Source organism: Squalius cephalus, assembly GCF_949319135.1.
Source record: "Squalius cephalus genome assembly, chromosome: 14".
NCBI classification, from domain to species: Eukaryota; Metazoa; Chordata; class Actinopteri; order Cypriniformes; family Leuciscidae; genus Squalius; species Squalius cephalus.
This window is the reverse complement of record NC_137135.1, coordinates 18,871,068-18,898,773: the sequence shown is the minus strand read 5'-3', so window position 1 is coordinate 18,898,773 and position 27,706 is coordinate 18,871,068. Positions and strand designations below refer to the sequence as shown.

The window sequence follows — 27,706 nt, the reverse complement described above, 5'->3', positions numbered from 1 at the left end:
GATGAAAATACTTGCTTAATTGACTGATATGAAAGATGCCATCTCTCCCCCAGTATTTCAGTTCTGTGAGTTTTTTTTCCCCCACTATTCAAAGTAATTCAAGTTGTTTCCGGAAGAAGGGATTTGACACTCGCCTTTATGTTTTGGATAGCATTGATCTCTGTGCGGCGACGTAGGTAGAGGCTTTTGATGAGATGTGTCCTTTGAAGAATGGAACACTTAAGACTGTGTTATCTGCTGTAATCTCTTTGTGCTATAATGACTCTGCCTTCCAGCTAAAGAAAACACTGGCACATTATCACCTTCCCATTGCACAGTTAGTACAGGTGGATACTACCATATGTTTAGAAGTACAGTTGGCTGAGACCTCACTGAAAATCTTGGATATTTTTTTTTTATTAAACCTTGAAATTGAAAACAGAGCAGAGAGTTTTCAGACTTTGGAACATTCAAAACAAAGAAATGTTATGAATGATAAATGAAATATTTAAGATCTATTTCTAGATTGCTAATCAAATAATCAAATTTGTGACTATAATCATATGATTCTTTGCACAGACAGTCAGATGTTCTTGCTTCCATAAAAGCACAAGAGGCTCTTTGGAAGATTCTCAAATCATGCAGGAAAACATGATCATCAGGTTTCACACAAACTTGTTGAGTTCTTGTTGATGCTGCCGTCATCAAAGCAAAAGATGGACAAACCAAATACTAAGGCATTATTACTAAGACAATTTAAAACCCATTAAAATGAAAGTATTATGCAATCATTTAAGACACTTTTTTGGCATAAAGGATTCTTTAAAACTGAGTCAAGAACCTAGAGATCTAATAACACAGATGGAATAAAAACCTCTTTGAAATCTCTCATCTCTTAAGTATGAATGCACATTTTCACCTATAACTCGTCAAACTGCATCATCAATTTTAAATGTCTGTTATTTTTCTTGCCAATTTTAATTATAGATTGATACCGTACAACATTAAATACAGACATTTTACCCAGAATACTCCATTTATTGTCTGCCAAGACACAAGAATACCAGCAGACACAATATGGACATGAAATAATGTCATGGTGCAAAGCCGCACAATTGCAATCACAATCACTTCGAGCTGCTGGTAAATTTACATAATTGTTTCTACTCATCTAAATTACAGGAGAAACATGCATTTAAAAATCACTTTCATTACGTTTGTGCCATACTTTTTCCATCAAATAATTTTTTTCTTGATTCTTGATGAATTGCAGTAGCGGTTTGGGACTTGGCAGGATCAACTGACTTTCCCATCAGCCTGATGATTTAAGGTGTCCTCTCACCGGCACTGCTCAGGACAGACGAGGGATGAGGAGGAGCAACACTGCCTCTCTGTGGAGGAGCCCTGCTCCTTATCACCCATCAGCCCCAAATGAGCTGACAGAGCAGGTTTAAAGAGCATGATACAGAGATACAGGTGACGCTTGTAGAAACTGAACTGAGTGTTGTGAAGTAATTCTTAATGAAAGATATTCAGTACTGGACATCACAGACTGAGATATTTATTCATGCAAATTCATATAATTAGCAAAATCTCCCTGGGGATGAATAGAAAGATTTGGTTGTTGTTAATATCAAAGACATGGTATGTTGTACGTCATCTTAGCATTTCTGAGCTTAATTGATATTTTGATGAAAATCACTCTGAGCTTCTTTTTAAAGTGTTTTGTTTACTGGGACAAAATACACACTGAGACTTAAATTTCTCATTTAATTAAAGAAAACATTTCCACAAAATGAAAGCCTCGAGACATTCCACCATGATGAATGTCAGTTTGATTAAGCATCACTTATACTCAATCTGTGTATTTGAATAAGGTGCTGATGGTATCCGGTGTGTCTGGATGTGCAGACACTGTTTAGTCTGAAAATACTTTTGCCAAAGACATATTTTCATCCAGTGATTCGAGACGATTAATAATGGACAGCCCTGAGGGCTTTAGATCCGCAACAGATCTCTCAATTTGCGATTCGCCAAATGTTTGTTCATGCTTTTGAAACAAATCTCTTACTCTCAGCTTTTAAATAATTGTTTTCTATTTTAAAATGTCATTTATTTCTGTGATGGAAAAGCTGAATATTCAGCATCATTTCTCCAATCTTCAATGTCACATGATCTTTCAGAAATCATTCTAATATGCTGATTTGGTGATCAAGGAACATTTCTTATTATTGTAAATCTTGAAAACAGTTTAATATATTAGCTTAATATTTTTTGGAAATTTTTTGGGATTCTTGGATGAACAGAAAGTTCAAAAGAACTACATTTATTTTAAATAGAATCTTTCGCAACTTTATAAATGTCTTTACTGTCACTTGTGATTAATGTAATACATACTTACTGAATAAAAGTATACATTTATTATTCTCCAAAAATAAAGAAATAAATCTTACTGACCCGAAAACTTTTAAACAGCAGTGTATGCTTGAAATCAAATGATCAGTTTTGTACATCCTCTTTTTCTGTAATTACCCCCGCAAGTGAGAATGAAAGACTATTCAACATTATAAAGGGAAAACTAGAGTGCAAATGTGCAAAAATAGTTGCCTCAATTAAGTTGATTTACTTGATTCTGATTCAATTCAATTATGACATTATGTGGTTAAATATATTTATTGAATGACCATTTAACTCTATAATTCATCATTGTCGCACTTGCTGTGCTAGTTTAATGTACTCTGCGGTCTCTTTTTTCTCATATAATAAAATAATTTCAACTTAAATCAATATTTCATGTACATTATGGTAAGTAGCAGTGTTGAGGTTGTCAATTAACCGATCACCCTATCTTGGCTTATTTCGTGCTGTTAAGTGGCTGGCTGTACACGATTTCTAACTTATAACTACGTCCACATGGAATCAGAAATCTGCCTCGCTTTGGGTGTTTGTTTAGAAGATATTTTGCTAATTTTATTACTTTTTCAGCTTCTGGTAAGAGTCTGGTACTTTCAGCTCTCCTTTTACCATCCATTCCACAGAATTACCCATAAAATCAATCACAGAAAATACAAAAATGACAGCACATTGCGTTTGAGTCTACTCAAAGCTAGAAGCACAACAACACTAGCAGCACAACAACTGTCTGTGATGTGAGGACTGAAGCAACCGTAAGTTTTAATGGTGTTGAGAGTTATTTGGTTCTTCTTTGTAGTTTGATCCAAATGCCCTTCTCGGGACGCAAAATGAGTTCCCCCAGAGGCCGCAGTTCCTCACGGCTCTGACACGCCTCTACGTCAAAGTGACGCAAGATCGTAGCAAGAACTACCTTCTCCTCCATCATGGCGAAGCGCTGGCCTGGAGCCACAGATACACAGAAAAAGAGAAAATGGGAAAGAGAAAAACAAGGTCTTGGAATGGCAACAAGACTATGAGAGGGGAGACGCTCATGAAGTAAAATTTCTACAAATGTTCAGATTTGGAGCTTTCATTCCTGGAAGGCAGTGGAGATGAGTCGAGTGATGAAATAATAAATCTCCAAAGCAATGTGGCACTCTTTCAGTTTTGTTAGAAGATTATTCTTGTGTGTGGCCACTGGCCAGTGACCTGAACCTGCGAGCACCACTCGCTGTGAAACAATCTGTCTCATTCAGAGGTGGGATAGAGGCCCAAACACTCTGGAGATGAGTGTGGGAGATAAGTGCACTGAGTCTCTCGTTCAGATAGTGATGCTCAATAAGCAGATTGACTCTCGGGTGAAGTATAATAGAAAAAGAAACTTCACTTTAAAAAGTTCTGATAATAATAATGTCATAGGTTTGGAACCAAGATCTGGTTCAAGTTCAGAACCTGAATAATGCTACTGAATCTACAGTGGGAAGCAGAAAACGTAGCCTGTGTAGTCTGATTATAGAGAAAACGACTCTTATGAGTCGATTCTTTTTAGTGAATGAAAAACATACAACACAACCAGTGTAGTCTGCTTATAGAGCAAATTACTCTTTATCAGATGGTTCTGTTTAGTGAATCAAAAACATACAACACAATCAGTGTAGTCATTTTACAAGTGCAAATGACTCTTATGAGCCAGTTCATTTTAGAGAATCAAAACACTACACAACCAGTGTAATCTGATTAGGGAGCAAATGAGTTGATTCGTTTTGTGAATCAAACACATCCTGTAGTGTACAACTATTGTAGTCTGATTACAAAGCAAATTACTCTAAGCCATTTGTTTTAGTGAATCAAACGCATGCAGCGCAACCAGAGAAGTCCAGTTCCTGAACAAATGTCTCTAGTGAGTCGGTTCTTTTTAGTGAACCAAACACTTACTGTGCAACCACTGTACTTTAGTCTGATTCTTGGATAAATGTCTCTTATGAGCCATTTTTTTCCCCATTAATCAAAAACATACAGCTTTCAGCTAACTGTGAGACTTAAGCAAAATCGATAAATTCTTTATGATTCCCATCTCTATGCATATGGCCCATATAATAAAATGCACTCCTTTGTATGGTGCAGTTATATCGTTATGCAGTGCTTCCCAGCCTTTTTGTCTTATGCACCCCCACAGCCCCATTAAGAAGGCCCCAAAATTAAAATGTGCTCCTTTTCACATTAATTCATATTATACTGGATAGCATTTAGTCTTATCATTTCTATTATATGTCACTTTTAGATCAATTTTTTGTGTTATCATTCTGTTCTTTTTCTTACCGATGCAGTTTCTTGGCCCTGCAGAAAAAGGGATGTATGCATATGGATGCCTCCCTTTGCTGTTCTCTGGCAGAAACCTTTCCGGTCGAAATTCCTCAGGTTCTGGGAAGTAGCGTGTGTCCCGGTGAAGAGCATATGGTATGATAACAGCATCCACTCCTTTTGGAACTTTGAACCCATCTGCAAACGAGCAACAAAACAACCTCAGTCAGTTATTTTATACATGTCACAGAAAATTAACAACTAAATAGGATTTAGTGCACTATACACATGCCAAACTATACCGCTGTGTGGGAGACAGAATAAAGCTTTAATTTATAAATTGATAAACGGATGTATTTATTGCGCATTGCAACACTTTCTGTCCTGAAAAGTTGCTATTTCCCATCCAGCTGCTCTTTCATTTAACCTTGACATGAAAGACTCTTAGCTCTTAGCTAGAAATAAACACTCAGGGTGCTTCATATTTGACAATGTGAGATGGAAATAGAAGCCGTGACATCTGCTGTTATGCTGAGATGCAAATAATGAGAGTGGCATCAAAAATGCAGATCTTTGATCTTGCGCCGTTTGCTGCACTGTTTGGCAAGGTGACAAACTGCTGCCACCTACTGATTTGACAGGCCTCGCAGATGCTGCGTGCAAACAGAGGCACGGAGGGGAAGATCCGCAGACTCTCCTTGATAACACACTCCAGGTAGCGCAGCTTTTTCAGGTCCTCCACCCCCACGTGGCGCTCTGACGAACCTGCCAATCAGAACACAGGAGATGCAGCTGAACTTTAAATGAGGTTGTTAGGAAACATTCCCAAGCTGCTTTCTTGACTACTGAGTAAACAGAACAACTGCTTTCATTGAGAACACATTGTGGAAAAGACTTGCGTACCAAACACTTCCTGTAGTTCTGCCTGCATTGCCTTCTGGACCTCAGGATGGGAACCAATCAGATGTAAGGCCCAGTTCATTGAAGCTGCTGTGGTGTCATGACCCTGTTAAAGAGAATGGTCCTTAAAATAATGTTCAACCTTTGTCTTGACAAATTTCCTTTTATAGTTTTATTTGTACCTCAAACATGAAGGTATCCACTTCCTCCTGAATGTCCTCATGACTCAAATGCTGTCCATTCTCATAAGTAGTTTTTAACAGCATATCTAGAAAGGCCTGTCTCTTCCTCTGCCCCTGGTCAGAATCACTATCAGGCTCAGAGCTCATGAACTTCGCTCTCTCCTTGATGACCTTCAGGTTAAGAAAACAGAAAATTCTGTATGAATAATCTAAAGGTTTGTATTTAATAATTATAATTAGATTTAAGGGGGGGGGGGGGGGGGGGTAGCATGTGCTATCCACCTTATTTTTAACTTAAATCGTAACTTGAATGTGCAAGGCTTCCGGTGTTATTCTCTTTCAGTTATTTTACCTGTAAAAAATGCCCGTTATTGCTGTTTGATATTGCAAGCTAGCATTTCTTATCATATTATTTTTATGTATTATTATAATTCTAAACACATTGTTTTTCAGTGCAAATAGTTTTACAATTTACTGGACTTAGTTATTGTTTTAGTTATTTACCTATTGAATCGGAAGTCTCACACATTCACAGAAAAAAAAAGTGTGATCACTCACACTTGCAGTGAAAGAGTGGAGAATCTTCAATCTTCTGGAATGTTCTTTGCCTTCCTGCAACATGTTGTAGATCCAGTCTGGCCACAGCCATGGTGCTCTCTGTCTCTTGGTGATGATGTCACTCATTCTGCAAAAGGATTATAAACACTGTCAGTTCTCAGAGAGGACAACATGGCTCCCCTATTTATTAGCAAGAACACATGCTCTAACATTGAAGTATTTACATACTTACATACGTACACTACTTACTTATAGACACTTTGAACATACTCAGAGTCAGCATTGCTCTGTGCATAGATCTTCTCTCCCATTGCAGTTTCTGTTGCAGACAAACATATCCCATATGTTTTATCAATGGTTATTATAACTAAGCGATACGTGTTAGGGCTATTTTACATTAGCATGCATAAGCAGTGTGTAAACAAAGCAGCAGGACAACCTCAACAGCACTCTCACGTTGTGCTAAGGAAAGATTGGATGTACTGTACCACATATGATGTCCAAAGCACACAAGGTTACGTAGTTGAAGCAGTTGAACGGCTCTCCATCTCCCTGCTTCTGCATCTTCTGAATCAAAATATCTGTTTGTTCATTCATAACTTCCAGGAAGTCAGAGAGGATAGAGAAGTGGAAGGTTGGAGTCAGCAATTTACGCCGGTTACGCCACTTGTCCCCTGTGCTGTGGGAAGAAAAGTTGAGAAGAGTCAAGTCTGTGACCTCAACCTATCTTACATACTGTAAAGGCCTAAAGTGAACATGGGGGTCATTTTGTATTAAATTTCTGCATTTGGACAGATGGCCAGAGACTTTGTGTCCAGTGTGGCTGATTATAAACTGTGCTTTTGATAGACTTTGTTTGCAGCGCTTGATGCAAGCTGCTCTTGAATATGAGATATGAGATCTGCCAGTTTGGCAGGTGGTCCTCTACCTTGTGTGAAACAAAGTTTAGATTGACTTTAAATGTTCTGAGCTTTGAAAGACATGAGTGCGGCTTTTTTTAGGTAACAGAGAGATCAAGACAGCACTGCTCTTTCTACTTAATACATAACACACATGTAGTTATTTCTAACATCACCAATTGCAAACATAGTGATGTATTTAATCCTTGCATTATGTTAAAATTCTGGGTACAATTGTTATTTTCCAGGTGTGACCCAATGAAAAAGGTAAAACAGAACTTCTCACACATTACAAAAAAGAAACCACGAGGGCATATGCTTTTTAAAACTGTATTTAACAATTTTAAAACATTTTTTCACAAAATGTATTTATTTATTTAATTTTTTTCATTTTTGTGTGCTTTCCTAATGCTTAAACAGTAGGGCAAGGCACTAGCAACGGCAAAATCATGGGGTAAATCCCAGCAGATTTCACATAAACACATGAACCTTCGAATAAAAAAGCGGCTACCAAATGCGTAAATGTAAATACCCTCAGATTGTCACACAATATCAAGAAAAAAAATTATTCAGAATGTAATATCAGCAATTAACAAAGTCCCCCAACTGATCTCCTATTGGTCGAAGAAAGAGATAATCCCACCCAAAACTCACTCCATTGGTTGCTTGTCAAAGTCAATGTTGCTTTTCCAGACTGTCTAAAGTCACTGTGTTTACACATTTTGTGGGGAAATTAGCATTAAAATGTAAATACTTAAATATGTCTATTATTCATCTATATTAAGATGAGAGAAGCTATTATAACATAAAATTGACAGTATAATTTTTGTCTGATGCTACCCTATTCATTTAATTTCACATATTTACAGTGAGCATTACAACAAATTGTAATAGAATTGGTGGTAAACCCACCGTACCTAGTGAGCAGACCTGTGCCGAGCCACGGGTGTAGGAACCTATATGGGTATGACTTGTCAAGGTGTCTGGAATTACTGAGGACCACCTGATGGAAAAACATAGGTATGAAGAAACTGTGAGAAAAAAAAATAATATACACATCAAAAAGTAAATGGAGAGGATAAAATTTGAGAAATAGGCACCTCAATATTCTCTGCATGATACAAGATCAGAAAGGGGACTGGACCCACCCACACCTTTGCTAGAGGAAGGTGTCTGTTTTCATTTGTGCCCTCAATAATCTGATTGAAAAAATCTTTAACAGAAACACACTTTTATAATTCTGCAGTGTTAAATTATCATCAATCAATGGTAACAAGAGCTGATGTTAGTCAAAAAGATCACAATCCCTTACCGCCTGCATTGGCTTTAAACTGCAGTGCATTGCCAAAGATTGGATAAGCGCCTGGCATTCCTGGAATTGGTCTCATTTCGTTCCATTTTCCTATATAATTTTTAAGTGGATGATATGTGGTAGATACCAAAAGAAGTAGAAGAACGGCTGTAAATATAATCCCCAGGATGTATAATCCAAAAAGGACGCCCATTTTGTTTCGATGAAGCTGGTTGTAACTAATGCTCTGAAAGAGGAGCACGGATTGCTTCACCGTGAACTTCAGACTTAACAGTTTCACTCTCTTAACAAACAGAACAAACAGAGAGAGAGAGAGTGAGAGAAAACACCCTGGGCTAATCAAACAGATTTAGTTATGATAACTTGGACACATGCAGGTTATCTGTGGGTAAATTGCCTCCCGCTAAAACATTAACAGACAACAGAAGTAATGCAGCAATAATGCACAACTGTGTGTTGTGGTTTACTAGCACAAATTCAGCTGTCTTTCTCCAATGGAAGAGGTCTGTCAAGTCTATTGTTAAAGATAGAAAAGCACCTTGAATGGTCTGGATTTTTTTCTAGTTATCTCTTGCTTCATCAAATTACAATCTAGAGCAAAAATATTAACCCATTTTTTTTGTGAAAGTGAGCATAGATAGCATATTTGATTGCTGTGATATATTACTGAACCTTTGCCAAATTTTATAACAATTTTATTGCAAATGACTCTACCAAGGAGGAGAAGTCTCAATAAAATGTTGCTGAAATAAACAGTTTGGAGGGTTAAATCAGTATTATCAACCATCAATGTAAAATAAATAATTAGGCTATGCATTTTGTTTTATCAACCTGTTGGCCTCAGACATCTGCAGTAAAACAAATTCATATTAAACTCGATATGCATTAACAAAACATGTTTGGCATTCATCCTTCAAAATGGTAAAAAAGGAAACAACAGGGATGCATGAGGTCATTTGTCCTGTTAGCTCCAGATTGTTCTCCAGGTCACTGGGAAAAACTATAAAATCCATAAACTGAAGGCACTACATGTGACAGTTTGTAACGGACATATGGTGACACAAAATATGTACAATAAAGTCATATTATGACAGTGATTGAATATCAGTGCGCATCACCCTGTTGCATTCATGTCTGCCCTGTTAAGCTCTTTCATTTAATTACAAATTTAACTCCCCTGCTATGGCATGACAGGCTGAAATTTCTTCCTCACATGCAGTGGAAACCGGCTCAACTGTTTCCGATGAGTCTGGCCACCTGAAAGCAGATTGTATTGGTGGTTTACTCAGTCTTAAAGAAATATTTTCATTATGTGAACCTCTTCTCTAGGACACTATGGAAGCATATGGGTAGTAATATTCAATTTGAAATGTAATATGCAAAATGACAATGCAATATGTAAAATGGCAATGCATTTCTGTATTTAAATTTACATTTTCCATTACATTTGTGAAACGTTTGGTGCAAAATGAAAATGAAAATTCAATTATTGCCATTTCATACACTAGTTTTAATATGTAAATTGAATACATATTTTAACGCTTTATAAGTTGCAAAATTAAAATTAAAATGTATTACAGAAATGATTAGATATGTTTAACATCTGTAGCAAAATGATCATTTAAATGTTATTTTTCTTAATTGCATTTACACTTAATTGCAGAGTTAAGACACTTGCGATTGCATTTTCAAATGTCCAGTAATGAATGTAGCAAACTTCAAAAAATGTAAATGTAAATTTAAATACAGAAATGCATTGCCATTTTACATATTGCATTGTCATTTTGCATATTACATTTCAAATTGAATATTGCTAATGCTATCCATATGCTTCCATAGGACTCTGCCTTATTAAAAGTATTAATTAATCTCCAGTGTCCCAAAAGCTAAATAATGTCCATATCTTACTGACAACTCACACATATTCCTTTTAATTAAAGCCCTCTTTGTCATTGCTTATTTTTCTGGTTCATTTATTTGTTGATTCTACACAGCATATGGTGTGTAGACTGAACGGTTAATTGGTTCAGGCTTTAAAGATAGATTCTGTATTACATAAACATCAACAAAGGGCAATGAATTTAAACTATGTGAAACCAATTCACAGAAAAAAAGGTTCAATGGGGTTCTATATAGAACCCTAGGGATTTTGACTCAATTTTAAAATGCCTCTATTATGCTTTTTTGAATATTACCTTTCATGCAGTGTGTAATATAGCTGTATGTGAATGTAAAATGTCTGCAAAGTTTTAAAGATCAAAGTGCTTGACGAATAAAGTTATCTCCTAAAGAAAGAATCGATTCTGAACTGCTGAAAATAGTCGTCAGCAATTCCAGTCTCACTTGCTGTTACATACAGTACTGTACCTACATGACAATGTAACAAATTTGCATAATGCCAGCCTATGGTCTTCATTAGCTGGCCATGAACAACGTCTACTTTGACCCGCCCTCAAACTCTGTAGTTGTAGGTGAGGCCTGGAAGAGTTTGGCTTGTGTTGTCAGTATGTCAAGAAGATGCTGTTTTCAGCACTGTGAATACAATTTGTATGCACTTCAAAAGGATGAGGACTCGGGCTGGAATTGATTCAGAAAAACCCTTTGAGGTTCTATGTAGAACCTTTTCTTCTAAGAGTGTAATAAACTGTTACATTTATATTAGATGAAAGATAATAAGCCAGTACCGCACTGACCAATAGAGCCGAACAGGGGCATGTTCCCTCCTTCCCCATCGGCACAGGGCAGACGCCTCCTGCTAGGTGTGGCACACTCCAAGAACCCACTAGCTGTAGAACTGGTGATACCCATACTGAAGCCTGTCACACCCATAGGTGTGCTCTCACCTAAGAGGCATACAGAAAAAGCTTTTATTGTTATCTTATTTTTCTTAAATTACTTATTTTTAAGAAGTAAAATTGTAGAAAGCAAAGCCATAGTTGTTTGTGTTGTCCTTCATGACACTGGCCAAATCAGGCACCTACTTTGTAAAAGTGACGCACCTTTGACAAGTCCTCGACTTGTCCTCAAGTTACAGGCAAAATCCATAGGAGTGAATGACCTTTTCATCGGGGTGTCGGACTGCAGAACAAAAACATGGCATGGGTTACATCTAAACAATAGACTCTGTCGAATTTACCAGCTATTTCAAGCAGTGTTACCACAGCAGTGTCTGAACCAGGAAAGTATCTATATCACTTCTTGTAGGATGTGGTGTCATGTTTCTACAAAGTTGTATAGAACTCTTTTGGTATTTGGTTTTGTTTCACATTAAACTGCTGGTTACCCATAGCTATAACTGCCTAACATCTGACACCACAATGACTACTATTGGACTTCTTTTTACAAGAAGATACTATTTCAGTCATTCTACTTCAAAAATATTATGTTTAATCAATGTGTTACTTGCTGTAATTATTTGTATTTGAAATGTACTAGCATTTTTTACAAATAGTTTCAAATTAAATTCTACACCTTTTTTTCCCAGTGTAAATACTGTACTATGATCATAGTTGTAGGGAATTACTCTGAATGTATGAGTAGTATTGGGCCGAGACAGAGACTCCAGCATCAGGGTGGGCTCTCTCAACGGTGGGAGATTGTTTACTGTGTGCGTGACACTGGTAGCTCCGCCTCTTATGACCCTCCCTCTGAGCTAGGAGATACAGAGAAAGATCACAGCTTTGACTTTGAAATCAAACCAAATCAGTGCAGACTGAAATGCCAAACATACTTAAATACACATTTACTAACACAGAAATGTTTTAAAAATTAGATATTAGTTTAAGGTAGTTTGAACTTTCTATAAAAGAGCAAAGAGCAACCATGTTTACAGTTTCTAATGTCATGTCAACTAGACTGTATGGAGGCAATATGTCCTTCACCCATTTAAAAAAAAAAAAAAAAACCTGCTGCTATCTCTGTTTACAGAGATCAAAGTCTGCACACTATTTTTAGGATTCTTTAATGAATAGAAAGTTCAAAAGAACAACATTTATTTGAAATAGAAATATTTTTAAACGTTATTAATGTATTTACTGTCACTTGATCAATTTCATGAGTCCTTGCTGAATAAAAGTATACATTTTTCTGACTCCAAACATTTGAAAGGTAATGTATGTATGTGATAAGGCAGATCAATAGTCTGCAGGTCAAAGTGATACCGGTGTGGCTTGTTACCTGCAAAAGCCTGGAAATAGGCGCGTAGCAATCCTGCTCTGGAGACTCAGAGTGTATCTGAGGAAGCCTGTGGTTTTGAACGGCACTCACTGGGGGAGAGGGCAGGCTTTCATTCACAGTGGATCTGTGAGAAACAAACCCAAGAACACATACTTACTCTAATTAGCAATCTGCATGTTTACTCATGCCTGATACCCCTGCAGGAGCTCAAGGCTACTTCTATGATTTTTCCAAGTGATGACAAGGTTAAAAGTGTTACAATTAATTAGGTACAATGCAGCTTGAGGGACTAATTTAACAAGCGCTTTTAAAAAGAGTCTGAATTTCAAAAGGTCTCAGCCTGTTATAACGCGACCCCAGTAGACCTTGCATTGAATAATCTGCAATAACATATTATGAAAGAGTTGCATCATGCATTAAGTTTTTACTGCAGCAGAACCTCTCATATCACATTCGTTACGTAAAACTTGTGAGGATATAAAACGATGCACACAGAGTTGTAGTTCACTCAAAAATGTTCTCAGAGAAACACAAAAGAAGATACAGTATTTCTCTCCATGTAACTGCAAAAAATAGCGACTGGAGCTTCCAAGCTTTAAAAAGGATGCTATAAAAGGATGTACTATATTCCAAGTGTTCTAAAGCCATTTGATAGTTTTTTTATGATAAACAAACCATCTTTATTTACAGACAGTCTTCCCTTCCAGGGAGTTGTTAACTGCTGCAACTAGATCAGCGAGTCAGTGAGTTAAACTTTAGAACCAAATCAGTTTGATTTGTTAACAATTCATTCAGACGGTTTGGTGAACTGTATTGAACCGATTCAATGAAAGTATCTGACTCAAAAGAATATGAGTCGAACATCGTTACTTTTTCATGAAGTTTCATGATGGTGCCAACTAGGGATGTCAATATTATCAGTGAATACCGACTTTAAAGTCACCATGAAATTGACAATTCTTTTTTTTAATGAAATATTGCAGTATTTTTTATAAATGATTTATCCATGCACATCATTTTTATTCATGTGCCCAATCTTTAATCAAAATTACTTCCTCTCCTCTTTGTAACTTCTCTTCTCTTCTCTTTTATTTTCTTTTCTTCTCTTCTCTGATGACATGTTTACTGGAGCGACATGTTTTTCTTGTTTGAGAACACGTTTCATTCAGAAATACGTCACAACAGAAAAGAAAAGACTATCGCGACATTCGTTTCATACCAACTTTTCATTCAGTTTCTCAAACAATGTTGTCATACCTGTATGGCTTTATAGTGCAAATTTAATTTGAACCACTTTAATGATACTAAAGCTCTCTGTTTATATTCCACAGAAGAAACAAAGTCATAAAGGTTTGGAATGACACGAGGGTGAGTAAATGATGACAGAATTGTCATTTTTGGATGAACAACTCCTTTGATAATGTATGCTGATCTTACAGTCTAGTTCCTCGTAAGAGTTGGCTTCCGTTTCCTATAAGGCTGTGGTACATCCGAACCCTGCCACTGAGTCTGGGGAGTCTGCGATGGGCTGTGGGTTTCTGTAAGAGTGTGCTGGACCCTCTCAGAGCCTGGGTTTTCACACACATCAAGACGCTTGGTGCATCATCTGGGTCATATCTTAGGAGAAGCAAAGACAGATCAAGTTGTAGGCCTTCATTTGTTTTCATGTTGATTTATCTTTAGTTAATATACTCCTTAATTCTGTTTCTTATTAAATAGTCTTTAAAAATAGAAATAGCAATAGAAAAAAATGTTTTGTTTAGTTTTTGTAGTGTTAGATAAGAACTTTCCAAACTCCAAAAGACTTACAGGGCTCTCTCGCTAAATCCCTGATGTCTCTGTTGCAGTGGCTTTGCTTGGATTGTCATAACACCATTTAAATTAATCTTGTAGGCACTTGAGTCCTGAAAGAAGAAATGGCAAATTCATAACATGAGAACAAAATAACAGACAGAACCTCAACTTTGCAGCAAAGTGCATGTTTCTCGTAGAATGTCACCTGTACATTACTGCTGCATGTTGACAGGAATGTGGTTCTGCTACTAGAACCTCTGGACAACAAAAGGTGATGTCCTTTAACTGGGATCTGAGGTGAAGGCACTTGACTGGAGCTCTCTAATGTTCTCCTCTGTGTTGCTCCATCTGATGCCAAAAGAACATTAGGAATAGAGGGAAATCTCCAACAATCCACTTAACTGCTGGCAAATTAGCAACAGAATTTCATTTTATTACTCCAAAATGCCACAGAGTAGCACAAAATCACATAGGGTCAAATACAGTTCATTCTGATGATGCATCAAGGAGACTGTAATTGAGGTTTCTATCAATGATCAATAATCTGCGAATATGTTTTTTTTTTTTACATATTTATCATATCAAAGGGCTCACTCATTTTTATCATTGTTTCCACAAATATATTAAGAAGCACAACTGTTTTCAACATTGTAATAATAAGAAGAAATATTTCTTGAGCAGCAAATCAGCATAGAATGATTTCTGAAAGATCATGTGACACTGAAGACTGGAGTAAAGACAGGAATCCCATCACAGGAATAAATTACATTTTAAAACATTAACATGGAAAGCGGTTATTTTAAATTGCAATAATATTTCACTATATTACTATTTTTACTGTATTTTTGATCAGATAAATGCAGCCTGGGTGAGCATAAGAGACTTCATTCAAAAATATTAAAAATCTTACCGACCATAAACTTTTGCACACTAGTGTACATACATCGACTAAAAGCAACAAAACTCGATTTTCATTTCCAGGGGGTCTTTATGCATGCAAAAACGGTGTTCTTCACCCACCCAAGATTTATCGATCACACATGCACTGTTGGCTAATTCTGTTTAGTTGGTTTCAGTAATTCAGACACACCCGGGAGTTGTTTCTCCCAGTACTTATGTAAGAGCTCCTCCAGAAGACCCACCACCTCCCTCCACACGTCATCAAACAGCTCATCTGCAACAGCGTCACGGATGCATGCATGAGGGGATACTGGTGGGACTCCACCCCTGGGGGCCATGGATGAAGACTTCCTCTGATCCACCTCCTCATCCTCCCTACAGTCAAAACAATTGCAGAGCTACAATAAATGATTCCCATCCTAAGACAGGATGCCTTAAAATGGGTGCACACTATTATGAGTCCTGATGGTTTTATCCACCAGTAAAACTGCAGAAAACATGATGTAATAACAAGGCTGTAGAGTAATTGTAGAATTTAGATGACCAGTTACTGAATACCTATTGAAATGCTAAAGAAACGGAAAAAAGAATTACTATTTTTGATTCAATGGGAATAGGTAGACTGGGGCTAATTTTTGCAATGTCTATTGTAATCACAGTCAGTTCTTTTTGCTCAAATTTTGTTTGTTGTTTTCAACACAAAGTTCAAAACCCTCCTAAATACCAACATTCTAAATAGTAAAAGTACTAAAATTTCTCAATATATTTTGGGGCAAATGTTCAATTCAGGCTTTTTAGAGGCCAATAAATTTAAGGAGTTTGTACTTTCAAAATAAACCTACACTGAGGGATATTAGAGATTAAAAAGTGTGACAACTTGCCTTGTCTTCCCTATAATTATGGTTTGTTCATGAAGCAAAAAAGAAGCAAAAAAGATCTTCTGTTGCATTATAATAGAGGGGTATGTTAGTATATGGACCCTTTTTACAGACTGTGATGACACGTTTTAACAGTCATCAGGATCGTTATAGTTATATATTTATATATTTATATATGTATATTTTTATAAATGTATGTACATTTATCACTATACTTTGTATTATATTACCCATGCATTCGATTACAAAAAACTAGTTAACGCTACTGTGAGGGAGTTTCTAATACAGTGGCTGTGGGAGTGACGGTAAAATTGACATCTTTCTCTCTACTGACTGCCGTTATCAATCTTTCTCTTTTTCTTTTCAGCAGGTTTTTCTTTTGCTATTTGATCAAATGGGAACACAAAAATATAATTAATGCAATCTATCATTCACCGATATAGAAGTTCAACCAACTATGACAACTTCCACTTCTGAGAAACCAAGAAATGTGAAAAGATTAAATTAAGTACATGAATCTTGGAAAAAAAGGTTGTAGGCAGATTAAGTAAAAGACAACTTGTGACGTACATTTCTTTTCCATCATAAGCTAAAAACTCCTCTATGCTGCCCTCTGCTTCATACACCTCCTCTTCCTCAGTGAGGTAGAGTGAATGCTCAGAGAGAGGAGAGCTGGGGCTTTGGAAAGACTGCTCACACCAAAGGCCCGGGGCCAGACTGCGGCCTGCTACATACAGCCTGCAGACAGAGAGAGAGAGAGAGAGAGAGAGAGAGAGAGAGAGAGAGAGAGAAATGAGGGAGGAAGCAAATTCTTGCCACAGCCAGCCCAGACTGATAAATGCTTTGCCGGTGGACATGTTCAGTGCAGTATCTTTAGAACATATTGCATATTTTTAATCAGGTGAGAGGCCTCATCCTCAAGGGTTGGTTTTATGTGTTATATCAAATGTATAATGTATGATAGGCTTCAGTGCATATTTCAAAACAATAGATAAGTGCAGTCAAGCAAAAAGAAAGAGCTAAACCCAGAAACAAATCAATAGAGTGAGCTCATTAATCAAGAGATAAAGGACCCCAATATTTTTGGTAAGATAAGACTGACCTTAAAAAGTTCAGGAGTAACTCCAGCGATAAACAAAATACCGTGATAATTGTATAATGCCAAGAAATCGTTGAAGAAAATTAGATATACATATATATATAAATTATTATATTATATTATATTTCAGATTACATTAGATTAGATTATTCAAAAGTTTGGAGAATTTAATTTTTTTTTATTTTTGTTTTTAACAGAAGTATCTTATGCTCCCCAAGTCTGCATTTATTTGATCAAAAATATAGTAAAACAGTAATATTATGAATTTAAAAATAACTGTTGTCTTTTTTAATATATTTTTTAAAATTAATGTATTCCTATGATTGCAAAAATTGACTTTTTGCAATTATCCCTTTGATTTCTTTAAAATCAATTTTACTGACTGCAAACTTTTGAACAGTAGTCTACCTAATTATTTTCTTTAAATTAATGAATTAAAGTTATGACACCTGGTTGATGTCAAATCATTTCATACAAAAAAAAAGCCATGAAACAGACAGAAAGTAATCAAATACAGTTGCTTGAAAACAAATAGCTGAGGTTTCTATTGTTCCCAGATAAGTTTTACAGGTTGTTTGAAACCATCTACACTGGCCCTCAGTCAGACAGACATCCATCACTGCTGTGCTCAATGCCCGGAGTGGAGACTCAAGTGGACAATCAGCATTGTCAACCACTCATTAACAGTGTAGTGCAACTATTAAATATATCCTCATTTAAATCACAATTTCATTCATACTGTTTTCAAAGAGACAAATATTTGTATAGTTGAAACCATAAAAGTAACCCTCCTCAGAGCTGTTATTTTCTTAAACCGAAACAACTGAACAATTAAACATTAAATCTAACCCATGTGTTTTAGTACTTTTAACTGTTATTCAATTTTATTGAGAGGCTTACTCGCTATGGTCCTTGTCCAGACAGGTCGGTGTGGAGAAGGAATAGGTTCTGGCACTGGACTCATGTCTGCAGATGTACTGAACACCCTCCTGTTTGGGAGGCTCCAACTGGTTTCCTAAAATTCTGTGCTCAAGGATGCAACACAACGAGACAGTATCAGTTAGCAGGGCTGTGCAATGCTGTGTAATGTATTATGAATATTTATTTGGAAATTGTCTTTAAGTAGCACAATAATTTGGTAATAGCGACACCTACAGGTGAACAATATGTAGTGTTGGTTTGAACCATGTAGCTACAGTTGCTGTGTGAATATCAGAATGCACATGGACTAAGAGGTGTCTGATCGGAAAGAATAGATCAGTGCTTTCTGATTAGAAGGCACACACGGTATGTTGTTTGTTTTTTTGGATTTCGTCTGTTAATTTATCATTTAAATGTACTAGCTGTGTGGTTCAATAAGCTGTGGACTTGGCTAAACTGTGCCTTGGAAAATGCATTCACACATTATGCATCTAAATGTAATTTTATTTATCTCCAGTTTTTCACAGTGCCGTAATGGTGTCAAGATGGTATGATGATGGCAGTGCTGACCCTTTGTGAAAGAAGATATTAAACATTAAGACATCTGTTGAAGCGTGATTTTTCTAATCAGAAGAAAACCTTCAGGAGCCGTTATAGTGTGAAAGTGCTTATATACAGCAAAAAAAAATCATTAATATTGAGTAACTTACATTTTAGAAATAATATTGCAAGTTACTTTTTTTTGTTTTTGCTCCATCAACGAACAATTCCAAACAAAGCTACAGCACCAGCACTTTAATTCAATTTGTCAACTTTAAAAAACTAAGTTTGCCTAACCCTTTTAGCCTCAGAGCAGTCAGAATTCTCTAACAAATCTCTCTTTGCTCAAAGGAGCTGTACCTGAGATGGGGGGTGTGTCCGTTCCACTCCTCACACTCCTCCTGCAGGGACTCCGAGCGGCTGCTTCCTCTCCTCTCATACAGGAGCTCATCCACAGAGTTAAAGAGCTGACGAACACGCTGAGTATTCGCCCGCTCAAACTCCTGCATGCAAGAAAAAACAAACACTAAAACATTCAGTGAACACAGATGAGGAGATGGTGCTAGCAGCTAGTGATGCATTTGCAAAAATAACAGTTAGACACATGCACTAAAACAGGAAACTGTGAGAGATTTTAAATAACAGAAATATGTCCTGTTGTAGATGTTTCTTATTTTTCAATTGTTTATTACCTAGAACATTTGAATGATAATCAATAGCAGTGTTGCATGCTATTCAGAAACTGAGAATTCAATTTACATTCCAATTCAATTAACTAATTTCAACTGAGGTAGCAAACAGGATACATAAATCTAATATGAATTAGAATTTAAGTCAAATTAAAATGGAATGAAATTCAAATAAATGAACTCTATCACTATATATATATATATATATATATATATATATATATATATATATATATATATATATATATATATATCCATAAACATGCTGTCATAGATATACATTTTCAAAAACAATAATTATAAATCAGCATTTTTTTCTTTACATGGCCTTATGAAATTCGGATTCAACATGTTTTATATTGAATAAGAAATAATGAAATTATTTCAACCCAAGTTAATATTTCAAAAAATATAAATAAATAAATAATAATCTGTAAATTCCCTTGTCATTCCGATTCAAACTCCAATTGAGCTTCCTGTGGGTTGTGGCCAATTAAATGTAAGTTCTCATGAACTAAAAAATCGAAAAAATAAAATATATAAACCTCATTAATTGAATAGGAGTTGATTCTAAAATTCAGAATGTTGCCCAACCCTGATGAAAAAAAAAAAAAAAAACATCTGGAAGAAGAACAGAGGCATTACATCATATCTCCAGGAGCAGATGGAGCTGTGGTCTGTGGAGAGACCGGGGCCAGTGCCTGGGCTGCCGGAGCGGGAGGGGAGGTGACTCACGGGGGTAGTGCCACCGGCAGACGACTGACCACATGACGAGTTGCTACCAATGAAGAAATGAGGCATTACTCTAAGGACATTAGTATGTTGTAGAGCTAAAACCTTACAATAAGTTCTGAATATTCCGAAATGAAAATAATGTTTGTATTACCTGAGGCCACGGTTTGAGACCCTGTTGACACTTCTGGTGAAGGGGGCAGGCACTGCATTAATGCTTTTGCTAGGTTCGTTGAGCAGCTTTTTCCTAATACATGATATGGGAATAAGAATGAAGATGGGTCCATACAGTTAATGAAAACAGGTCCATTTATGACTTGCTACAGTGATACATTAAGAGGCACTTATGAACTGAAAAGCACAATAAGCATCCTTTGGTTAACATGCTAAACTTCATTTAAAACTATTTTAAAATGGATTCTGCTAATTGTTTTATAATAACTGCATGCAGGCAGCTATTAAACCCTCATATTATTTTAGAGACTACAGTACATCATTTTTTTTTTTTTTTTAGCAGGACTATTTAAAATGAACTAATCAAGGCAAAGAGCTAAAAGACCTTTTGTTATGAAAAGCATATCCACCTGCAGGTATAAGAGGGTCACATGATGCTGTCGCCGTCAAGCTTTCACTCTTTGTCTCAAACTGCCTCTAATCTATCAGACAATTATATCATGAATAATTTAAACAGTACAAGATCAAAGTACAATATACAGGCATGTTGGAGTGTCACATTTATCACTATGACAACAAGAAGCTTTATCTGGAAATGTTATACAGTAAAATAAAGAACAGAGAAACCATTAATTTATTTGAAACAAAGTTTTTCGTGCTTATTTCACATTGCTTTATATCATTTTAAATATCTCTTTTGGTCTCTTAAGATTCGTCACCATTCAGTATCAGTGTTTATCGAGACCTTTATGAACAAAATAAGTGTTGGTTATAACTGTAACCCACGAAAAAAAAAAAAAAAAAGATTATTCAAACCAAATGACAGCAATATGTCACATAAATGACAAATGTAATGGGATTATTAACTTGCATACTTCGTACAAGTGCCCTTGTTAATGTAACAAATGTTATAAAAATTCCAATAATGCATTACGTTATGACACATTTGTGATTGTTCCTTCAAAAATGCTACAACGTCACAAACAACTTACCCAATTACAATGAGTCCAGCATGTCTGTCATGGCACACTGCCCTGTAGCTGTCTGGGTAGTAAGAGAGTACAGGAGGTACATGTAGGGTGGCCAAAGATGAGGCCCACCCAAAGCCCAGTGCACTGTGCATGGGTAAATTACTCCTATCAGTGGGACCCAGCCAAATAGCTTAAAGACAAAACAGCAACATTCACACTTCCAGATCAGCCATCAGAAATGTGTGACTTCTTGTTTCCCCTGCAGGTCAACATGAATGTCCTTGTCGTCCTCCCGCCCAGTGCAGAGGTGCCTCTGATCTGTTCATTCAGCTCCATCAAGGGAGTGTTTGGACACGCTACAGTGGCACAACACAGGTGCATGAATGTCCCCACCCTCCCCTGGATGACTCACAGACACCTTACAATCCATCCCAGTGGACTTTTTCTTTTTCCATAAGATTTTTTTTTTTTCATCCTGGAGTAGGCTACAACCATTCTCTAGAAACCCTTAGAAAATGTTTCAAGGAATAAGACAACCATTCTTTTTAAGAATATATATATATATATATATATATATATATATATATATATATATATATATATATATATATATATATGATATACTGATGATGACTATATATATATATATTAGTTTTGTCAAAAGTACCGGTACTTCGGTACCAAGTCGTTACTGAAATTTTTAAAACGTGACCGACTTGGTACCGAAGTACTGATACTTCTGACAACACTACTGATGACTATATATATATATATATATATATATATATATAGTTGGAAGTGGAATGATGATACAGATGCTGAATAAGCTCCTCCTACTGGAAGAAAGGCTTTTGGTCTGCAGTGATGGCTTATTTTTTAAGGCCAACCTAAAGTATATCACACTGCATCACACTGGTTCCCTCAGAAAAAACCCTATTGGATTATAGGCTAGGCCTTTGAATTATAGCAAAAAAAAAAAGCTCTGTGATCAACAAAAGTTTATGATACTAACACATTTTGTCCATCAAGATAATTTTCACAAATTAACACAACTTTTATTAATTTTGAAGGTCACGGTCGCTCGAATTCAAGATCACTACCACCAAGCTTCCAACAACTTCTTCCTCCCTGACAACGTCCCATTTAGCAACCGCCTTTTTAAAGACATTTTTCAATTAGTGTGTTTTATGACGTAGAATAAAATGTGAAAATATCTTCACCACAGACCTTATAAAATCCAAAAAAAAACATTGACTTGGGGACGATGAAACCGGAAGTGCTAAAATGCTAACTTGTTTCCAGGGTTTTGACCTACAAAAATATATCATCCCTGCAGCACTCTATAGCTGATGTTTAACTCTTAAATGCATGCCTTGCTAGTTTGGTTTTCTTTGTCTCCATTTTGCCTCGTTCATCTGTTGTCATGGTTTGTAATTACAGTGCTATGCATAAGTTTAGACACACATGCTAAATTTGACTAAAAAGAGGAATAAAAAATTATCTTTTGGAAATTGAACTTAATGCCTTTTAAATAAAAAAAAAAAAAATAGGAAAAATCCAACCTTTAAGGACACCAATTTTCTTTGTGAATGAATAATGTATCGAAAATAAATACATGTTCTTCCTTAAAATACAGGGTGCATAAGTCTGGACACCCCTATGTTAAATTCCCATAGAGGCAGGCAGATTTTTATTTTTGAAGGCCAGTTACTTCATGGATCCAGGATACTATGCATCCTGATAAAGTTCCCTTGGCCTTTGGAATTAAAATAGCCCCACATCATCACATAGCCTTCACCATACCTAGAACTGAGCATGTGTAGTTGCTTTATTCTAATTTCTCCTGCGGATTCTCCTTGTCAATAAAAAAGGACAAACCCTTTGATTTTTCTGTGTTGTCCTACACGTTACAATAACATGTATTTAGTTAATTTATTTATTTAATTGAATTCATTTCAGGTTAAAGTTTTAAAGAGAAAGATCAGACAAAAATATTACAATACAGTAAAAATAGCAGTTTAACTTGTGTAAAATGATGTAACGAAAGTTGCAAACCTATAGGATATTGCAATAATGCCATACAGTATATAATGCCCGTTCCAAAAAGCATTTTATGTCATCTACTTGATATTTCTCTTAAAAGTTAATGAAGTTAACGAAGACAACAAGAGCACCCTGTGCATACAGGAGCACAAACTGACACCACAGCTACAGAAGAAGTAGCACAGAGAAAGGGGAAAACTAATTAGCAGCGGGTGAGGGCTTCAACAGTTGGCAGGGGTCAACAAGGAAGCCCAGCATCAGTGGCGGCTCAGGTTTCTCTCACAGAGCAAACAGCAAATAATTTCAGCAGGTTGAACGCCAGGGCCTAATGAAACATGCATGAACAGCATGGCAGCAGAAAGCCTCAGCTGACTGACATGGATTCTTTCTCGTGTCTGCCTTTTAGCAGCAAGCACAACGGGACAGTGATTTTACTCAGTACAAGCCTGTCAAATGTTACACCTTTCCAGAGTTCTGATAAAACATCAAACCTTGTCACTTTTTGCATATGATGGAATACAAAAGTCAGCACAGGGGATATTGGCATCACAAGAACTGCACTGATCAAAATAATCAATCAATCAATCAATCAATCAATCAATCAATACATGTATAAATTGTGTATTATTAACCATAATATTTAAAACAATTAAATTGAAGGCCTATGTGCTGTGGGGAAGAGTGAAGAGTAACTATAAAACAAATACTTTAGTTGCGTAGTGATATTTAACCATACATTAGCTATATAAAAACACAGTAAATGTATTCTTAAACTCTTCTTAAGCACAATTTCACCCATTAAACAATTTCCAAGGCATTGTATAGGCCTAATTCCATTTCTCTTTTATTCAGAAGACAGTGTCTGAAAGGCAGTAGCCCTTTTTTTATCTTTATTTTTTTATAAAACTGCATTTAAGGAAAGAGACACATTTGCCTACTTCAGGTTTTTTTTTAAAGATCAGCTCTAGAGAGGGATTTCAGTCGTAACTAAATGCTGGTGTAGATTGAGCAATTAGATATGCTCGTGCCAGAGGAAAGACTATACCCTGATTCGATGACATTAGTCTTATATTAATTAGTTATCAAGTAGTGAGCACAATTCAATTAACGTTAAACATTGAAGGTCTTGCCATGAAAGAACACAGTCTTGACTATTTTCTAAGTTTTAATGTATACAGCAGAACTAAATAACAGTTAATTTACCCCTTATTCCTCAAGTAAGTTAGCCTAGCTAACTTATGTGTTGCTGCTAGCTAGACATAACTTTTTCCCTAGACAGACAGAAAACCCCAATATAGGCTACCTAAACTTGAATAACAAAGAAATTCTAAATATTATTCTCAAAGACTGTACAGGTTATTGTTCTAAAACTTGAATGAATGCTTGACACACATGTATGAATCGATGTAAGTTAGGCGAAAGAGAAGGCGCTTACTTCAAGCTGTCATCACTCTCTCGGACCGGACTCATATTGTCCTGAGCTCTTCTTGTCCTCTTCCATCTAAGTGTTCGCTCCGAGTCTAGCGGGGACTTGTCGAAACCACAGTGATAAATTCTGTCCGGAAAGCCATGCTGGTACTTCGGTCCGGTAGAGCCGCCGCTTGGCTCAATGCGCTCTACGGTCACCTGCATTAATGACTGTGACTGACAGCTTCACCGCGCTGATAACGAGAGATGCGCGCGCCCCGCGTAGACTAGACAAAGCACTAAAGCAGGTGACAAGCTGTCACTCACCGAACGAGACGCTGTTACTATCTGCCATTAACATATCTTCGACATTAACCACAGTTCGAATTTTGGGGAAGCTGATTAAGACTCGACGGAAGACACTAGCACTAGGTGCGGTGAGGGGTAGGCCTTCTCAGAAGTGAGTAACTACTCTTTTACAAACCTACACGTCTTAAAACAAACTTTACGTAATCACAAAAGATTAGCAAGTTAGTCGGCTCGCGCAAAATCGAAGACGTCGAAGAAGGTAACAGTTTTCCGTTTCCAAATCTTTCGGTTAGATTTCGTTCCGAACGATTCATCAACAAAACACAATGAATACTGTAATTATTTAACAGTAGCTATTTATTCGTCTCGGACACGGTTTATATAGGCATAATTAAAGATCAACATAAAATGTAAAACCAGTTTAAGCTCTAGCCTACTCTTGAGAAAATTAAATTATAAGTATAAAAGTAAAAATAGTTATTTCCTATTCTTTAAATATATTGTTATACTTACAAAATATAAATCATAAACAACAGATGCAAAATAAACTTTGAAATACATCAAGAATATCACATCAAGAATATCACCTTGGTGCAATTTACACGTAGAACACTAGATGGAGCCATAGAACAGCAGATTAGATTTGCTCTTAGCACTACTCGCATCAAGTTATTTTCTTCTTCTTCTTCTTCTTCTTCTTCTTCTTCTTCTTCTTCTTTCTTCTAAATAATTCAACGTGTTTTCAATATTTGGAAACATTCAACGACTTCAATAGCAAAAGGCCCATTAGTAAAGACTAAAGAGTTGGCTATTTAGGTAGGCTAATATGCCACATGACCTCCTGGGATTTGCTTCATTAGGCTCCTGTATAGCTTTGAGAAAAGAGGACATGTCTTTACAAATAAAAACCTATTTATAGAGATATGTACTGTACTGTATCTGTCAATATCTCTTGATAGAAGGGCCAATAGTCCATATTTTCTGCTATAGTATTGAAAGCTTTGGGAAAAGAAATTGAAGTAATATGAGGGACGATAAAAATAAAAATAGACAAACATCAGCTGTTATGGGATATATCAGTGAATTTTAAACTATTATGACTTGTTTGTTTCTCTGTGGAGAAACAATAATCACTGCAGTTTTAATTCACTGATCCGTGGCGTCAATTCCTTTGAGGGTCAACACTGAGCCAATGTGCTTGTTATGGTGCTTCAGTGGCAAGTTTATTTATGAAAAGTGCGTATAAATAGTGCAAGAGGATACTGTGTGGTCAGGGTCATCAGGTCGTGGGGCTGTGAATCCTAGGAGGTGGAGAGATGAATAGCTGGCGTCGTCTTGGGAGGGCCAGCGATGAGAGGTACTGAAAGGTCATGTTGAAAGTGATACACCCATAATTCAAGCCCCCCGGTCACCCTCCAATCACACTGTCCCCTCCCTTAAGGTGCCGCCAGTCCTAGCTTTACGTCTTTGTTAAGACTTTTCAGTAGCCAGAGGAGGAATGTCTCGAGAGTCCACTCAGACTCAACAGATTCATTTTCTATCCTTAAATGTGTTGGTACTGATGACAGAAATAGCTAGGTTTGCTTGTGAAAGACGTGATTTCAAATGGATTTAATGTACGGCATATTTTTACCATGTATTGTACGTTAATAAACATAATTGATGCACTAAATCAATTACATTGTTACAAAAATGTCCTTTCAAATGAATGCTGTTCTTCTAATGAATCCTGAAAAAAAGTATCAAGGTTTCCACAGAAATATGAAGCAGCACAACTGTTAATAATGATAAATATAATATCACTACTAATAATACATGTTTCATGAGCAGCAAATCATCATATCAGAATGATTTCTGACGGATCACGTGACACTGAAGACTGGAGTAATCATGCTGAAAATTCAGCTTTGTCATCACAGGAATACAAATACATTTTAAAATATTCAAGGAAACATTAAATTGTAATAACATTCAGAATGTTATTACTGTATTTGTTTTAGGTTTATTAAAGTTTATTATATATGTATTAGGGTTACAAGGGTTAGTTGCTGTACTAGTACTACATAGTTATGTATAATTTAGCCTACTGTTATTAGGAAGTACATGTAACGTGTAACAAAGACAGTGTAAAATAAAGAGTTACCAAATTTTGTGTGTATATATATATATATATATATATTAATATATAGATAACATGTAAATGTAGAAATTTTCCTTTTAATGTCACTTCCATTTTTTTTTTTTTTTTTTTTTTTGTGGTCTGTTTAGGACCGTTAGGCTAAACGATTTGTTTACTATGCTAAAATAATTAGTCTTAAATTCTGATTAGATTCTAGGTCACTGGAACTACAGAATCCGTTTGAGAATTTATTCAGCTGTTGTTTTCCCCTTTCCTTCTTCCCTTCTTTCCTTCCTGCCTTACTTCGAGAACATTCTTTTCTCGCTCCATATCTACTATGGTAAATCACTACTATACTTTTACCACCAAAATAACATTTCCAGGTTATAACATGCTTTAACCTCAGTTAAACAAACAGCCTACCAAACA

The 27,706-nt window shown here is 36.2% G+C and overlaps 2 protein-coding genes across 4 annotated transcripts; both read right to left on the bottom strand.

Moving 5' to 3' along the window:
* Positions 1 to 949: 949 nt before the first annotated feature.
* On the bottom strand, positions 950 to 8,793 carry cyp4v2b (cytochrome P450, family 4, subfamily V, member 2b). The gene is made up of 11 exons (XM_079892802.1): positions 8,526 to 8,793; positions 8,314 to 8,426; positions 8,131 to 8,216; positions 6,803 to 6,993; positions 6,564 to 6,633; positions 6,315 to 6,441; positions 5,757 to 5,927; positions 5,578 to 5,680; positions 5,305 to 5,439; positions 4,693 to 4,872; positions 950 to 3,333 (listed from the first exon to the last, which is right to left on the bottom strand). The coding sequence occupies exons 1-11, from the start codon at positions 8,716 to 8,718 to the stop codon at positions 3,170 to 3,172; spliced, it is 1,533 nt and encodes a 510-aa protein (XP_079748928.1). The 5' UTR covers positions 8,719 to 8,793; the 3' UTR covers positions 950 to 3,169.
* A 12-nt stretch (positions 8,794 to 8,805) lies between these two features.
* Positions 8,806 to 25,141, bottom strand: fam149a (family with sequence similarity 149 member A). Of its 3 annotated transcripts, none has more exons than XM_079892799.1 (15): positions 24,878 to 25,141; positions 20,409 to 20,501; positions 20,168 to 20,300; positions 19,194 to 19,336; positions 18,273 to 18,395; positions 16,844 to 17,011; positions 15,586 to 15,770; positions 14,701 to 14,843; positions 14,511 to 14,605; positions 14,139 to 14,318; positions 12,702 to 12,825; positions 12,049 to 12,177; positions 11,525 to 11,603; positions 11,219 to 11,368; positions 8,806 to 9,782 (listed from the first exon to the last, which is right to left on the bottom strand). In XM_079892799.1, exons 1-15 carry the CDS (start codon positions 25,072 to 25,074, stop codon positions 9,706 to 9,708), a joined length of 2,019 nt encoding a protein of 672 aa, XP_079748925.1. In that variant the 5' UTR covers positions 25,075 to 25,141; the 3' UTR covers positions 8,806 to 9,705. The 3 variants fall into 3 exon arrangements, with proteins under 3 accessions (XP_079748925.1, XP_079748926.1, XP_079748927.1); XM_079892800.1 differs by having other exon boundaries at positions 14,707 to 14,843; XM_079892801.1 differs by lacking the exon at positions 12,049 to 12,177 and having other exon boundaries at positions 9,625 to 9,782.
* Between the last annotated feature and the right edge of the window lie 2,565 nt (positions 25,142 to 27,706).

Excerpts from the sequence above, each read along its gene's own strand:
- cyp4v2b (XM_079892802.1), bottom strand. The coding sequence starts at position 8,718 with ATGGGCGTCCTTTTTGGATTATACATCCTGGGGATTATATTTACAGCC. Across the intron at positions 8,217-8,313 it reads ATCATGCAGAGAATATTGAG|GTGGTCCTCAGTAATTCCAG; the intron begins GTGCCTATTTCT and ends TTTTTCCATCAG. Across the intron at positions 6,994-8,130 it reads GGCACAGGTCTGCTCACTAG|CACAGGGGACAAGTGGCGTA; the intron begins GTACGGTGGGTT and ends TTCTTCCCACAG.
- fam149a (XM_079892799.1), bottom strand. The coding sequence starts at position 25,074 with ATGCAGGTGACCGTAGAGCGCATTGAGCCAAGCGGCGGCTCTACCGGA. Across the intron at positions 18,396-19,193 it reads GGACACACCCCCCATCTCAG|AATTTTAGGAAACCAGTTGG; the intron begins GTACAGCTCCTT and ends CCTTGAGCACAG. Across the intron at positions 11,604-12,048 it reads ATACTACTCATACATTCAGA|TCCGACACCCCGATGAAAAG; the intron begins GTAATTCCCTAC and ends TTTGTTCTGCAG.